This window comes from Heterodontus francisci, chromosome 26 (assembly GCF_036365525.1).
Source record: "Heterodontus francisci isolate sHetFra1 chromosome 26, sHetFra1.hap1, whole genome shotgun sequence".
NCBI classification, from domain to species: Eukaryota; Metazoa; Chordata; class Chondrichthyes; order Heterodontiformes; family Heterodontidae; genus Heterodontus; species Heterodontus francisci.
In genome coordinates this window covers 25,337,379-25,351,968 of record NC_090396.1, presented here as the reverse complement: position 1 = coordinate 25,351,968, position 14,590 = coordinate 25,337,379, and the positions used below count along the sequence as shown (strand labels likewise).

Sequence of the window (14,590 nt, the reverse complement as noted above, 5' to 3'; positions counted from 1 at the left end):
GCTGATTCATTCATTTAACAGGGGCTGCCCGCTTTCAGGCAGCTGTTCGACCATGAGCGGAGGGAGGGGAACCTGTTGCACAGGATTGCACTGGTGGGTCATGACCCTTCTCTATTTATTTCACTGGGATGAATGAACCGCGTGTGATTGGTTTGTCACCCGGGAAGATGGGAGAGAGAGAGAGTGATAACGTTGCTGGAGTTCCGAGCGAAGAAGTGCTGCCTCCTATCTCTGAGACAACTGCATCCCCATTCTGAGACACAACATGCACAGGATGGACCTGGGAGCAACAGAGAGCTTGAGTACCCAAGGATGGGCGCAATGGTGAACGATGGGCTCGGGAGGACTGGCAAACCAGCCGTGGACATTTAAGAACTGCAGCACGGATTAATGTCTGTGCTCTCACTGTTTGCAACCTCTCTGTTAAAATGGGAATCGACAGAAAACACAGGGCGTCCCTCGCTCTGACTCTGAACTTTATAGCCCTAGTCTTCTGTGTCACTGCCTTCAGTACCAGCTACTGGTGTGAAGGGACCAGGAAAGTGGTGAAACCTTTCTGTAAAACCAACGTAAAGGGAAAACAGAGCAACTGTATCGAGTATAACAGCCCGGAGAGTAACGACAGCAGCGTGGTCCGGTATAGCTGGGAGACAGGCGATGATAAGTATGTGATTTGTTATTTCCACGCCGGCATCTGGTTCTCCTGCGAAGAAAACATCAGCGGGGAAGGTAATTCAGATAGCTCGGGCTTTTATTTTGTAACAAACAAATGCATTTGTCCATATATCTGTATTTCTCTCCCTATGTATCTCTATATATCTATGTGTCTCTCTATCTCACTCAGTGTATCTATTTATCAATATATCTATCTATATGACTATGCATTTCTGTCTATATATCTGCAGATAGATAGACGTATATCAAGAAACCAATCTACCAATATTTAATACAACGCTATTAAAGGGGGAGGTGGGGGTGGGTAACTACCTCTATGTTAAGTTGACAGCAATTATTTCCTGATAATTTCCAAGGTAGAGTTCTCCTCCTTTAATTGTCCTTCTGATGTGAAGGCAGATTGCTGTTTGTTTACTTCTGGGCGGGAGGTTACCAATAACTGGACCCAGAAACCGTTACTTCACCCAGCTTTGAGAGCAACTGAACACAGACCCAAAACCAAGGTGCTCGTGCAACTTAAAAAGTTATTTTCCCCTTCTATTTCATTCGCTTACTCTCTACGTTTTAATTCTTTTTTCTATATTTAGACAGGACATAGGAATGGCAACTTGACCTGCCCACACTAACATCGCCATATGTATGGAGTCGGGGGGGGGGGGAGGGGAAGATAAGAAATTCAGACGTTCTTTTCCCTAAAACTAGTACATTTCTGTGACAGAGATGCAGAATATGAAGGCAGATATCCCCCGCTCCCCCTCCTCACCCCGAGAGGGGCAGAGTCTGCATTAAAAAACTGACAGCAACAGAGAAGACACAGAACTCGGGCGAGGGGAGGCAGTTGTATGTGAAGGAGCTGAATGAACCAACCTTCGAGGAATCGGGGTGGGTGAGAGGTTCCGCTTCTCTAACATGCCTTCATCACTGGGTGCAGAAGTTCCAGAGGCGAGGTTAGCGCTTGCACCTTGTGCAGGCAACAATAGGAGTGGGGGATGAGACCAGCTATGATAATGACATTATCCAGTCACTGGCGAGGAATGATCAGGTTCTGCTCAGTGAAAAGCGCGAGTCTGAGCAGAATAAAACGAAAAGACTCAATATATATATATATATATATATTTGGGGAGGGAATAAAGTTCCCTGCAATCGCACACCGGCTGCTTGCGCAGTTGTTGAAATGCTTGCAGTTCTTGTGTGCATCGGCAAAATGTCCTTTTCAGTCTGTGTTTAACTTTTACTCCTGTTAATACTTTTCACTCCAGCTCTAAAGCCACACTGATCTTTCCCCCTTCCTTTTCTTTCAATGAAGCAGCGTTGCCTCGAATTTAAATTGCGGCACAATAGCTGGAAATCTTTATTTCTGTCTCTTTGCGATAAGGATAAATGCTGTTGGCTGTAAGAAGCTTTTCGACATTTTGAAGCGAATACAATTTTTACGCACACTTTTTGTTTTATGTTGCTTCACAGGGGAAAAATGCAGAAGTTTTATTCATCTGACACCGCCTGCTGAACGAGGTCAGTTTTGAGTGAATATATTACTTTTTTTCCCTGAAGTTACAGCCCCGGCAGTCTCCCAGTCGCCAATCTTATTATTGTGAACCATTATCTTTCAAAATTTCTCGTAACTTTGCCAGCCTGATACCCTCTAGTCACAGAGGATGTGCAATCATCTCCTTAAATACAGTCCTTTCCGAACCTGCAGCCTCCAGCATCCTGAAAGACAAGGGCAGCAGGTCGATAACATCACCATCACCTCCAGTTCCTGCCAACTCAAACATCATCCCAACTTGGAGATATGTGATCATTTGTTCATCATTGCTTGGTCAAAATCCTGGTATTCCCTACCTAACTGCGCTGTGGGTGTGCCTTCACCATAAGGACTGCACCGGAGAAGGCTCACCACCACCTTCTCAGGGACAACTAGGGAAGAGCAATAAATGTCAGCTTTGCCAGTGATTCCAATATTCCAAGAATGTGGTTTTTTTTTTACAAATCCACACTCCTGTGCAGAATACTGCCCACTGAGAGTACACATCAGGAATTTAGGGGTGATTCAGGTGTCAGGGATGCAAATCAGAGCATGTTCCCCTCAATGATTTTCCAAATTTTCCATGTGTTTCCAATGGGCAAAGCTCCACAAGAGTGCAAATTCATAAAATGACCCCTTAGATTCAGTGCTTACATTTATAGTGAGTTAAGATGCATACAGATATTTAATGTATTTGTGCAAAGTTCCTTCCTCCTGTATTTTAATGGAGCCACTAACTTGTAAACTTTATACAGGTTAGTACCTCTATTAAAATAGTTGACTAAACAATTTTATTTTTATTTAGAGATACAGCACTGAAACAGGCCCTTCGGCCCACCGAGTCTGTGCCGACCAACAACCACCCATTTATACTAATCCTACATTAATCCCATATTCCCTACCACATCCCCACCATTCTTCTACCACATACCTACACTAGGGGCAATTTACAATGGCCAATTTACCTATAAACCTGCAAGTCTTGGGCTGTGGGAGGAAACCGGAGCACCCGGCGGAAACCCACACGGTCACACGGAGAACTTGCAAACTCCGCACAGGCAGTACCCAGAATTGAACCCAGGTCGCTGGAGCTGTGAGGCTGCGGTGCTAACCACTGCACCACTGTGCCGCCCTATTTCATGGGAAGATGTTAAGCATTTGTATGCTAATATTCAGGCAACATATTTCCTGATGTGTCAGTCTTGGTGCAGTCGTAGCACTTCTGTCTCTGAATCAGAAAGTCATGGAACATAAACCACTGCAGAGACTTGAATACATAATCTAGGCTGGCACTTCAGTACAGTACTGAGTGCTGCACTGTCAGAGTTTCTTCAGCAAGTTGAAACCGGGAGCCTTTCTGCCCTCTCAGGAGGCTGTAAAAGATGCCATGGCAATATTTGAAGAAGAGCAGGGAGTTCTCCTGGTGTCACGGCCAACATTTATCATTCAATCAACATTACTAGATTATCTGGTTGCTCATATCGTTAGTGTTTGTGGAACATTGCTGTGTGAAAATTGGTTGCTGCTTTTCCCAACATTATAATTATATACCTTAGGTACTTCATTGGTTGGACAGCATTTAGGACATGTTAAGAAGGTGAAAGGTGCTTTATGTATGCAAGTCCTTTCTTTATATAGCAAATTACATTTCAGACAGGAATAATGCACTGCAAGCTCTATTGTTTTCCGAGGGACCAAGATTGTTTATTCCACCAACCAACCGAAACGATACCACTTAAAACGAAAAACTGAAAAGATGTTGTCAATGAATGTTTTAGCTTGAAGTGGACGGTTTGCTTATGGGCAAAATGACTGTGGGGAATGATGAGTTTCCAAACCAAACAGCTGCTTCTATCTCAAAGCAGAACAACAAATGGTTTTGTAATCACCTCTAACTCACTAAAGAAATGGAGGGCAGGTCAACAATTATGGTGAGTCACAGCCCTTCTTTGCTGTGTTCAGGAGACAATATAACTCACAAAATGCTCACTCTGGGGCAAGTGAGCTCCCACAATCTTCCATACAACTGAAAGGTGCTACATTCAGCAATAGATCCTGTCTGTATGGTGTTATGCTTCAGGAAAATCATACTGTCCAACATCAGTGACCAATATAATGCATTTGTTAGAATCTCTCCTGGCTATCATTTTAACATAGGTGTTAATTTGTTTAACAGATGTCAAATCAGTCTTTAATGAACTAGTTATGCATATTGTAAGCTGATTTTTACAAATTCATTGCAAATGGTGCGGTGTAAAATCAGTGTAGATTTACCCACGTTGATTTTGACAAGCAATGTGAGGCTATCTGGATGATTCCAACAGGACTTGAATTATCGGTTGCCACCAGTGCCTGCATATTAACTATTTTATTTCAAGTGCCCTTGGCATTCATGTGTCTGATTCTTCCACTGCTCTTTAACTTCCCTATCCAATTGCCTGGCCATGTGCTCTGATTAATACAATACTCCTTCCAATGCTGCATGCTTGGTACTGACCTGATCACTTCCACTACCCTGTCTATGCTTGTGTGCAGTCCCGATCCGAGCCTACCATTTCCTCTTCTTACCTAGCCTAACTGGAGCCCTTGGATTCAGTGCTATGCTACTTCTGCTAATTTCTCGGAATGTGGCTCCTCCCAGCTTTAACCAAACTTGGCATTTACTTTGGGGTTTCTGCTGGACTGAATGAGATCTGCATGTTAGGAGTCGGCAGCGATGTCATTTAACCCAACATAAGGGCACCTTACAGTGCTTGAACATGTTCTGGTGCCTGCCCTGAACTGCTTGTGAATTATATGTCTCCTGGATCTATGAAGCAATAGCTGTAATTCACCATGATTAGTGAGCTGCCCTATGTTTATTTAGCGGTCTGCTTAATGATAGAAGGAGCCCATCATTCCTGTGCCAGCTGTCTTTATCCAGGAAACAACCACTTTAATAACCAACTTTTCTTTGCTCATCTTCATCTCGTAACATTTAGATAAGCAATAGTTAACTTTTTCAAATTTCCTTACCTAGCACTCAAAGCATGCCTCTCTTATATAAAAGCAAAATACTGCGGATGCTGGAAATCTGAAACAAAAACAAGAAATGCTGGATTCACTCAGCAGGTCTGGCAGCTGCCTCTCTTATAGTTTGTTACCTATTCCCACTGTCTTTAAGGGATACAGTTTTGCTTGACCTGCATTTTTTACACCTGCACAGACAACCAGCACCAAACTCTTCCCATTCACAGTCCCACTAGCATCTCTTCAAACTGGCCTGCCTGACCCCCAGTAGGCAACTCGTGATTCTATTTGTATTGGCTTTGAGACTCACATGTCTGTGCACTCTCCTCAACATCAAGTCTCATGCTATCTTTCACACTCTGCTTCTGATTCCTGGCCTAGCCTCGCCTTATTACAAGTATCCACACCTGCCCAGTCAGCCCACAGGCTCAGGCTTGGAGACAGTTTTCTGATGCAATTTTCACTATTTCATTACTTGGCTCCTATCCTTTTTCTCTCCTTAACCCTCTCATTGCCTCTCTGGTCAATGTATCCCCCAGCTTTTTGCCCTGCAACCTGTCCCACTGATGTGGGTACTCCTTCCCCTGCAATGGTTTCTTTGTGACCCATCTACCAAATTGTATATTGTGTATCTTCTTTATTTTCTGATATCACATCTACAAAGTCCAATATGATCTATTTATGTTCCATGTTCTGCCTTCCAACTTGTGGCATCTTTGTATCCATTTCCCAGGTGCCGTTTCTGCACGGCTCTTCTTGCTTTTCTTCCAGTCTGTCATCTATACCCAAATTGCTGCCATTTTACCTGTCTCTTATATAAAATGTTTCCCATGTACCACTTCTAAATGGACCCCTTCCTGCTCCTCAGATGTTTCTCTCACTGGGTCCCACAGCAGCCACTTGATTTTAAAATTCTCATCCTTGTTTTCAAATCCCTCCATGGCCTTAACCACCACCAACCCCCCCCCCCCCCCCCCCCACCCCCCCCCCATAACTCTGTAATCTCTTCTAACCCTATATCTGAGATTTCTATGCTCCAACAATTCTGGCTCTTGTGCATCCCCAATTTTCATCACACCGCCATTGGTGGCCGTGCCTTCAATTGCCTAGCTGAAATTCCTCTTGTAGCCTCTCCACTTCTCGTCCTCCCTTGCTGCATTTAAGATGCTCCTTAAAACCTATTTCTTTGACTAAACTTTTAGTCACCTGACTTAATATCCTCTTTAGTGGCTCAATGTCAAATTTTGTATGACAATGCTCCTGTGAAGAGCCTTGGTGCATTGTAATACATTATAGGCCCACTATATAAATGCAAGCCGTTGTTTTCAGTGAGGTATTCACAATCACTAAGCCCCTGAACCCTTCTCTCCTGCTCCCCTGTTCTCTTTCCTTAAGCTAACTGACTGAAAAACTATTAAACTCCTCAGCTCTGATAGTTGTAAACATTTCACTGTAAAGGCACCTTCCTTTTTCTCTCCATCTTTTGTGTTGTTTAGTCTAGAACTACACAGTCTTTTACTAAAACGTTGATCATCTTTAAGCATTAAATACCCTTTATAACTTAACATTCTTAATCCAGGCGTGTCTAAGCTTTTGGCTTTGTGGACAGCATGGGTACATACCATTAGGCCTTAAGGGCTATGGGCTATGTATGAAGTTTATATGAACACTCCCATTAATTTGAATATATTTCAAGTTGCTAATACGAACAGACTTTGGTCTGCTGATTTTGGATTTATTCACCAGTGAGGGATCATTGGAAAGAACCCTTTCAAACCTTCACAACTACATAAGTCAAACAAGACAAACAAGCAAATAAGAAATATAAGTGTCAGTCGCCTGGGCATTGAAGGCCTGGCTGTCAGGGTCTAGGGACTGCATATGGGCCCAGGGTGATATATGCTGTCTTAATCTACTAGATGAATATAGTTTTTAAATTCCTTTTACAATGCAATGTATCTTAATATATTAGAGTAACGCACCCTTTAAATATCCTTCATATTTCAATACTGTGTTCAAACTACTTGATACTAATGTTAAATTTATTATCATACTTATGCTTCTTATTCAGAGAATAAAAAAGCTGTAGCTGTTATGATGGGTTGAGGAAGTGGATAAGAACAGCAATCTAATAGTGGATTACTGGGGCTTTAACAAAGAAGACACAGGTCTTTACCTTCCCTCATTTACAACTCACAATGACTCATGCAGATGCAAACTGAGGAATAGAAGTGCTTGAGAAAAGTCTTGTTCTGATTCTCTGAAATGTCTCTGAGTGAGTTGGTGCTTGGTTAAGCCAGATTATGTGCTTGGGGTGAAAGGCCTCTCAAATTTTGCAGAAATAAAATGTCTCATTTTGTGGATATACCCGAATGTTCCCATAGCAACAGTTCTACACCAGGCTGTCCTCAAAGGTGTTTCGATGTTGCTTCAAACATCCATAAGGAATATCACTTATATCTACATAATTATAACATATTTCTACAAACCATGAATTCTCACACAGCCTCTTGATTCATACCTGTCTCTATCTGCCTGCCTCTTCACCTCATCTTCTATAAGCTCCTCTCCCACTATTTGAAGTTTAACTTCTCTATAAAGGGGTAAACTGCTTCAACTGACAGCAACATCATTGTCCTCTGCTGCTGATGATGATTGAATGCAACATACTCCTCAACAACGAGCTGTGAATTACATTGCAAAGTTCAACGGCAGCGTAAACATACTTAACAGTTCTCTAACATGAATGGCTCCAGGCAATTCCTATTACCTTGCTAGCTGTACTACTGAGACAGTGAAGGCTTCAATTACTTGTACAGATCTTTTGCATTTATAAACATTCATGCACTTCTGTTTAGGACTTGCTAATTCCTTTCAAATTCACACCTGATTGATACTTCACTTGAGAGAAGATGATAGAGGTAATGGATGGGGTGAAAAATGATAAGCAGGATATACTGGAAAGACTGGCTTTGCTTCAAATGGGTAAGTCACCTGGTCCGGATGGCTTGCATCCCAGATCACTAAGGGAAATGGGAATAGAGATAGTGGAAGGGCTTGCCACAATCTTCCAATCTTCCCTTGATATGGGGGAGATGCCAGAGGATTGGAAAGTGGCAAATGTGATACCCTTGTTCGAGAAAGGGGATAAGGACATTCCTAGTAACTACAGGCCAATCAATTTAACATCAGTGTTGGGTAAGATTTTAGAAACAATAATCAGTGAAAAGATTAACAGGTTTGAGTTAATTATGAATTTGTAAAAGGCAGATCATGTTTGACTAATCCAAATTAATTTTTTTGATGAAGTAACAGAATGTTGATGAAGGGAATGCAGTGGATGTTGTTCATATGGATTTTAAAGAAAGCATTTAACTACATGAAGTACCAAATAAAAAGCTGATTAACAAAATTGAGGCTCATGAAATAGGAGGGTCAATGTCAGCTTGGACAAAAAAATCAGCTTATGGACAGAAAACAAGAAGATGGTAGACAATGGTGTTCCTCAAGGCTCAGTACTAGGACCACTGTTTTTTTGATATATATAAATGACAAGGATATTGGAATACAGAGTAAAATTTCCAAACTTGCCAATGATACCAAACTTGGAGGTGTGGCAATCAGTGAGGATGATACCAATCATCTGCATCAGCATATAGATGGTGAGAAGAATGAGCAGACAAGCGGCAGATCGAATTTAATACAGAGAAATGTGAGTGGATGCATTTTGGCACAAGGGATAGGGAGAGGCAATATAGACTCAGTGGCACCATTCTAAAGATACAGAGGGAACTTGGGGTTCATGTGCACAGATCTTTGAAGGTGGCAGGACATATTGAGAAAGTAGTTAGCAAAACATAAGGAATCTTGGGCTTCACAAATAGAGGTATTGAGTACAAAAGCAGGGAAGTTATGCTGAACCTTTATAAAGCTCTAGTTAGGCCATAACTAGTGTATTACGTCCAATTCTGGTCACCACATTTTAGGAAGGATGCAAAGGTGCTTGTGAGGGTCCAGAGGACATTCACCTGAATAGTTCCAGGGTTGAGGGATTTTAGCTACAAGGTTAGGTTGGCGAAGCTGGGATTGTTCTCCTTGGAGGAAAGAAGGTTGAGGGAAGATCTGATAGAGGTATACAAGATTATGACAGGTTTAGATAAGGTAGACAAAGAAAAGCTGTTTCTAAGAGCTGACGGTACAAGGACTGGAGGACATAGATTTAAGGAGTTGGACAAGAGATGTGGAGGGGTATGCGAGGAAGAACTTTTTTAAGCAGTGAGTGGTAATGATCTGGAATTCGTTGCCTATGAGGTTGGTGGAAGCAGAGACCATCAATGATTTCAAAAGGAAATTGGATAGGCATTTGAGGGAAATAAACTTGCAGGTGTATGGGGATAGAATGGGGGAATGGGACTGACTGGAATGCTCTACAGAAAGCCAAGATGGACTTGATAGGCTGAATGCCTCCTTTTGTGCCACAATGACTGTATGACTTTATGATTGTTCAGATTTCCTTTATGCTATAATGGCAATATTGAAGTAGCAGGCAGTTTTATAACAGCTCTCTTTCTGCTGTACTGCTACTTCATTAACATTGCTATGTCAGATACAGTCATGACACAAATATTAACTGAAATGACTAACTTTGCTAATTAACCAAGGTCTTCTGAATTTCCTGACACATGCAATGAGTAGACAGCACTCCTACAAAGAAGATACCTTTTAGATGTTAAGGAATGGGCTGCTAGAGAGTGTGTGAAGCAAGAGTATTTGTTTAAGTTCCTGGTTTGTAACATTCAGTATGCTGCCTTTTTGATTTCCTGTCGTGTCTTTCTGTCTTGTGACTCTGAAAAGGGAGAATCTGCCCCCAGTATCGTTAGTTCCATCTCTACTCTGCATTACACTATCTACTAAGATTTTGCAAGCCTGGCCTCTATATCTGGGCTTACCTGATCTCATTTTTCCATAAGGTGAATGTATTTTTGGAAGAAAGGAATAAAAACTTGCATTTATATAACATAATTGACTTCTGGAAAAAAGACAGAAGAAAGAACCATAATTTTAAAGCACCTCTCATGACCTCAGGATGTTGAAAAGGGATTTACACCCAATGAAGAATTTAAAAAATGTAGTCACTGTTGTAATATAGGGGAATGTGGCAATCAATTACCACAAATAGAAATGAGATAATGACTGGATAGTTAGCTCTTCTGCTTTTGGTTGAAGGATAAATATTGGCCAAGATATTGGGAGAACTCTCTACTTTTTATCAAATAGTACCATGGGAATATTGGCGACCACGCTCTGGAAGTGGTTCAAGAGTTCACCTACCTAGGCTCAACGATCACCAGTAACCTGTCTCTCGATGCAGAAATCAACAAGCGCAAGGGAAAGGCTTCCACTGCTATGTCCAGACTGGCCAAGAGGGTGTGGGAAAATGGTGCACTGACATGGAACACAAAAGTCCGAGTGTTTCAAGCCTGTGTCCTCAGTACCTTGCTCTATGGCAGCGAGGCCTGGACAACGTATGTCAGCCAAGAGCGACGTCTCAATTCATTCCATCTTCGCTGCCTCCGGAGTGTCCTTGGCATCAGGTGGCAGGACCGTACCTCCAATACAGAAGCCCTCGAGGCGGCCAACATCCCCAGCATATACACCCTACTGAGCCAGCGGCACTTGAGATGGTTTGGCCATGTGAGCCGCATGCAAGATGGCAGGATCCCCAACGACACATTGTACAGCAAGCTCGTCACTGGTATCAGACCCACCGGCCATCCATGTCTCCGCTTTAAAGATGTCTGCAAACACGACATGAAGTCCTGTGACATTGATCACAATTTGTGGGAGTCAGTTGCCAGTGATCGCCAGAGCTGGCGGGCAGCCATAAAGGCGGGGCTAAAGTGTGGCGAGTCGAAGAGACTTAGCAGTTGGCAGGAAAAAAGACAGAAGCACAAGGGGAGAGCCAACTGTGTAACAGCCCCGACAACCAATTTCATCTGCAGCACCTGTGGAAGAGTCTGTCACTCTAGAATTGGCCTTTATAGCCACTCCAGGCGCTGCTTCACAAACCACTGACCACCTCCAGGCGCTTACCCATTGTCTCTCGAGACAAGGAGGCCAAAGAAGACCATGGGATCTTTTACATATACCTGAGAGGATGTCAGGGCCTCAGTTTAGTACCTTATCCAACCAAACGGCACCTCTAACAGTGCAGCACTTGCTCAATACTGCACTAGAGTGTCAGCCTCGATTATGTACTTCTGACTCAAAAGGCAAACGTGAGCTATGACTGACACTCTTAAGGGTAAGAATGGTCAGATCCGGTGAAACAGGGATGAATAGTCCATTGCACCACCAGGCTACATTCCAACAAGTTTTAATTACTTCTGCTCTTTCGCTAAAATTAACGAGGGTAGGAAATAAAAAAGTACTGCCAAACTCTGTGCAGAGCTACCTATTTGTAGGTTTTGCCTCTTGGTTGTTACAGTTACAAAGGCTGGCAAGTTGTCACATGACTATTTCCTGGCACTTAGCTCATTAGCATTCTAAAGAGACATCACTCTTAAAGGCAATCACACAACATCCCCCTTCTTTCCAAAGCTAAGTCTTCTATGCTAAAAGTAAAAATATATCAAATTAGATAACACAGTGGCAGGACTACCAGCATGTAAGGACTTCAACATCATAACCATCCATGAGAGCATTGCCAAGGGTAAATCCCCAAAGACCGGAACCCACTTGCAGTCTCTGGCCAGCATCAAACGGTGCAGTGTGGAAACCCAGCAACAGCACAACTATGCCATGCTTTCACTTCTGCCCTCTAGAGAACTGCCAGCACCACAGCGAGCCAGAATGAACAGCGATCTCCATGAGACCAAGTACTCTTCCCCCAACAAGTCCTCAAGCTGGAGCCCCAAGCCTTCAGACGTGGAGGATGAGGAGAGGCGATAGGCACACAATATCCTGAAGAGGCAGAGGAGGAATGAGTTGAAGCATTGTCTGTTGGCTCTTTGAGATGAGGTGCCGATACTGTTGTCTGCACCTAGTGGTTGCAGGTGCTGTTGTTCAGCTACCATGGCTTTGTACTTCCTGCCATCTTGCAGCAGTGTGTTGATGCTGTGACCTTTCTTTATCCGCAAGAGATCTTTCTGAAATGCCTCAATGGGTGTTGATCCCATCACCAGCTCCATTATTCATCTGACAGCTCAGTTTCTGAAAAATCGCATTTGTTGCCCTTACTTTGACATCTACTGACAAACTGGTCTTTTGATTCCTGTGGCTGTTGCCTGTAGGACATTAATTCCAGGCGATAAATTCAAAAATTCACTCTCAATCGGAGCTGATCTTCCAGAACTTTCCATATCTTTGCAGTATCTTTCTGGCCCTGTTCAGATAATCCAGAGATATTTATTCTGTGCAAGCCCTCATTTCCAGTTGCTATCATTATTTTTACAGCCTGTTTTTCTGGTTCTGCAATTACTTGGTCTGTAAAGTACAATTGCATTCTTTGTTGGAACAGTTTGAACTCGGATAGGAGATCCAAGGCTTTCCAGTTCATGCTGGGAAAATTAGTATCCATCTTTCTGCTGTTCTTTTGCTTTAAACTTGTTTTAAGGCTGCTTCTGTTACTCTGTACTGTCTTCCCTTTAAAAAACTCTCTTTAGACTGGCTGGTTTGATTGACAGGGCCAGCTTCTGTGTTTATCTCGCTTCCAGCACTCTAGTCTGTCTGTTTATACAGCTGTGCAATAAGCATTTTAAGTGCCTTTTTCTGCTAGAGTTTGTTTGTCCAGCCATTCAATAGGGAATTCTTCACGGTTAGATGGTTTTATAAGTTTTTTTAAAAACTCTGGCTGAGTGAGCCAAGGCTCTGCAGTGTTCAAGTGATTTAATCATTTCTTTTTACAGCTATAGCTGCAAGCTATGTGAATGGAGGATTCCCGTGCTTTTTGCTGTTGGGCACCTCCTCTAATGGTGTGGACCTGATTAGCGTGGGGGCTGCCTTTGAAAACAATCGATCAGCCTGAGATAGGGATTGGGTTTTCCTTTTTTTTTACTGAGCCTTTTTTAAAAATGTACTTTACAAGCACTTCAAAGCTTTTTTTTAAACTGGGGTTCCTCTACCGATGGCACTCTTACTCACCCGATTGCAGTGATTGATTTGCAGCCTGTCATTCAGCTCTGACTTCTACAGCTTGCAGTAAGTGTTTTCTTCTTTCCCTGTTTTGGCCAGTTTTTTTTTTAACTTGCTGTCTTCTAGCTGAAGGGAGGTACTTTTTAAAGCTGTTTTCCTGTGGTCTTCAATATTGGATTCTGTCTTCTCACCACAGCTGCCACCATGTAATGAGAAACTTTTTGTGTTGTCTGATGCAACATAAATGAGATGCGTGGAGTTCAGTTCATTGAAGATCTCAAACAGGTTTATTAACAGCTAACAAGTATATATAGCGCAGAGCTATCTTTGCAGGTCTTGCCTCTTGGTGTTACAGTTACAGAGTGAGTCTGGAATGTAGTCATATGACTATGTCCTGGCACTTAGCTCATTAGCATACTAAGATTTTAAAGGGACATCGTTCTTAAAAGTAATCACACAACAGTTTAGACACAATTGAGTAAAATTAACTGGTCAGTAACAAATTAAGCCTTGATAAAGGGCTGTTGATTGACAAACTAATTTAAAATTCAGGAGTTGTCGACAGAAAAGAGCAGAGCCAGAGAACAGCTTTGAAACAAACTCAAAATGGTCAATAGCAAGGAAAAACAGAAGAATCATATTTAACTGAGAGTCCATAAAATTAGATCATCTCAAGATCTTTATTTATGACAGCAGTGCATGATTCAGGATTATTATGAAGAAGTCGGAGACCACACGTTAAGTAAAGCACTCCATCTTCTCAAATTATCTCTCTGTCCCTATTTCAGCAGAACACCTGCTGGATCATCCATGGTCATTTTATTCTTATAAATCTCCCTTGAAGAATTGGCCTCCTCATTCTAATTTTTGCTTGTGAGCAAGATCAGTCATTGAAGATAGCCTGCTGAGTCTGATCATCAGTCTTGTTCAAAATGTGATCATTTAAAATCTAGTCAGTTTTTCACACAGGATTAGAAAGAGATATTTAATCTCTTTTCTCGCTATTTCAGCCACGTCATGCAGCTGTCTGTGAAGTTGACATGGATTATGTGAATTACAATGCTGTTTCTCTCTGGGAGACTGGTTATTTTCCCCCTTACTCTTAATCAAAGTGTTTTTTTCTCCATTTTCCCCTATTACCCTGTTCCCCAATGTTACACCTTCCTCTCACATTCTCCTTTACATCTGTCAGTAAATGTCCTCACAGTACCTGTGTATAATTGAATAGTTCCCAATTTGATTGCAATG

The 14,590-nt window shown here is 42.3% G+C and overlaps 1 protein-coding gene across 1 annotated transcript in view; it reads left to right on the top strand.

Annotated features, from left to right (window-relative positions):
* Window positions 1-267: 267 nt before the first annotated feature.
* The window catches only part of gsg1l2b (gsg1-like 2b), a 168,468-nt gene continuing 154,145 nt past the window's right edge, over window positions 268-14,590 (top strand). Inside the window, exons 1-2 of the mRNA XM_068057945.1 lie at window positions 268-729; window positions 2,140-2,187. Of these exons, the coding sequence (XP_067914046.1) occupies window positions 429-729; window positions 2,140-2,187 (349 nt within the window). The 5' untranslated portion in view covers window positions 268-428. The remainder of the gene's footprint in view (window positions 730-2,139; window positions 2,188-14,590) is intronic.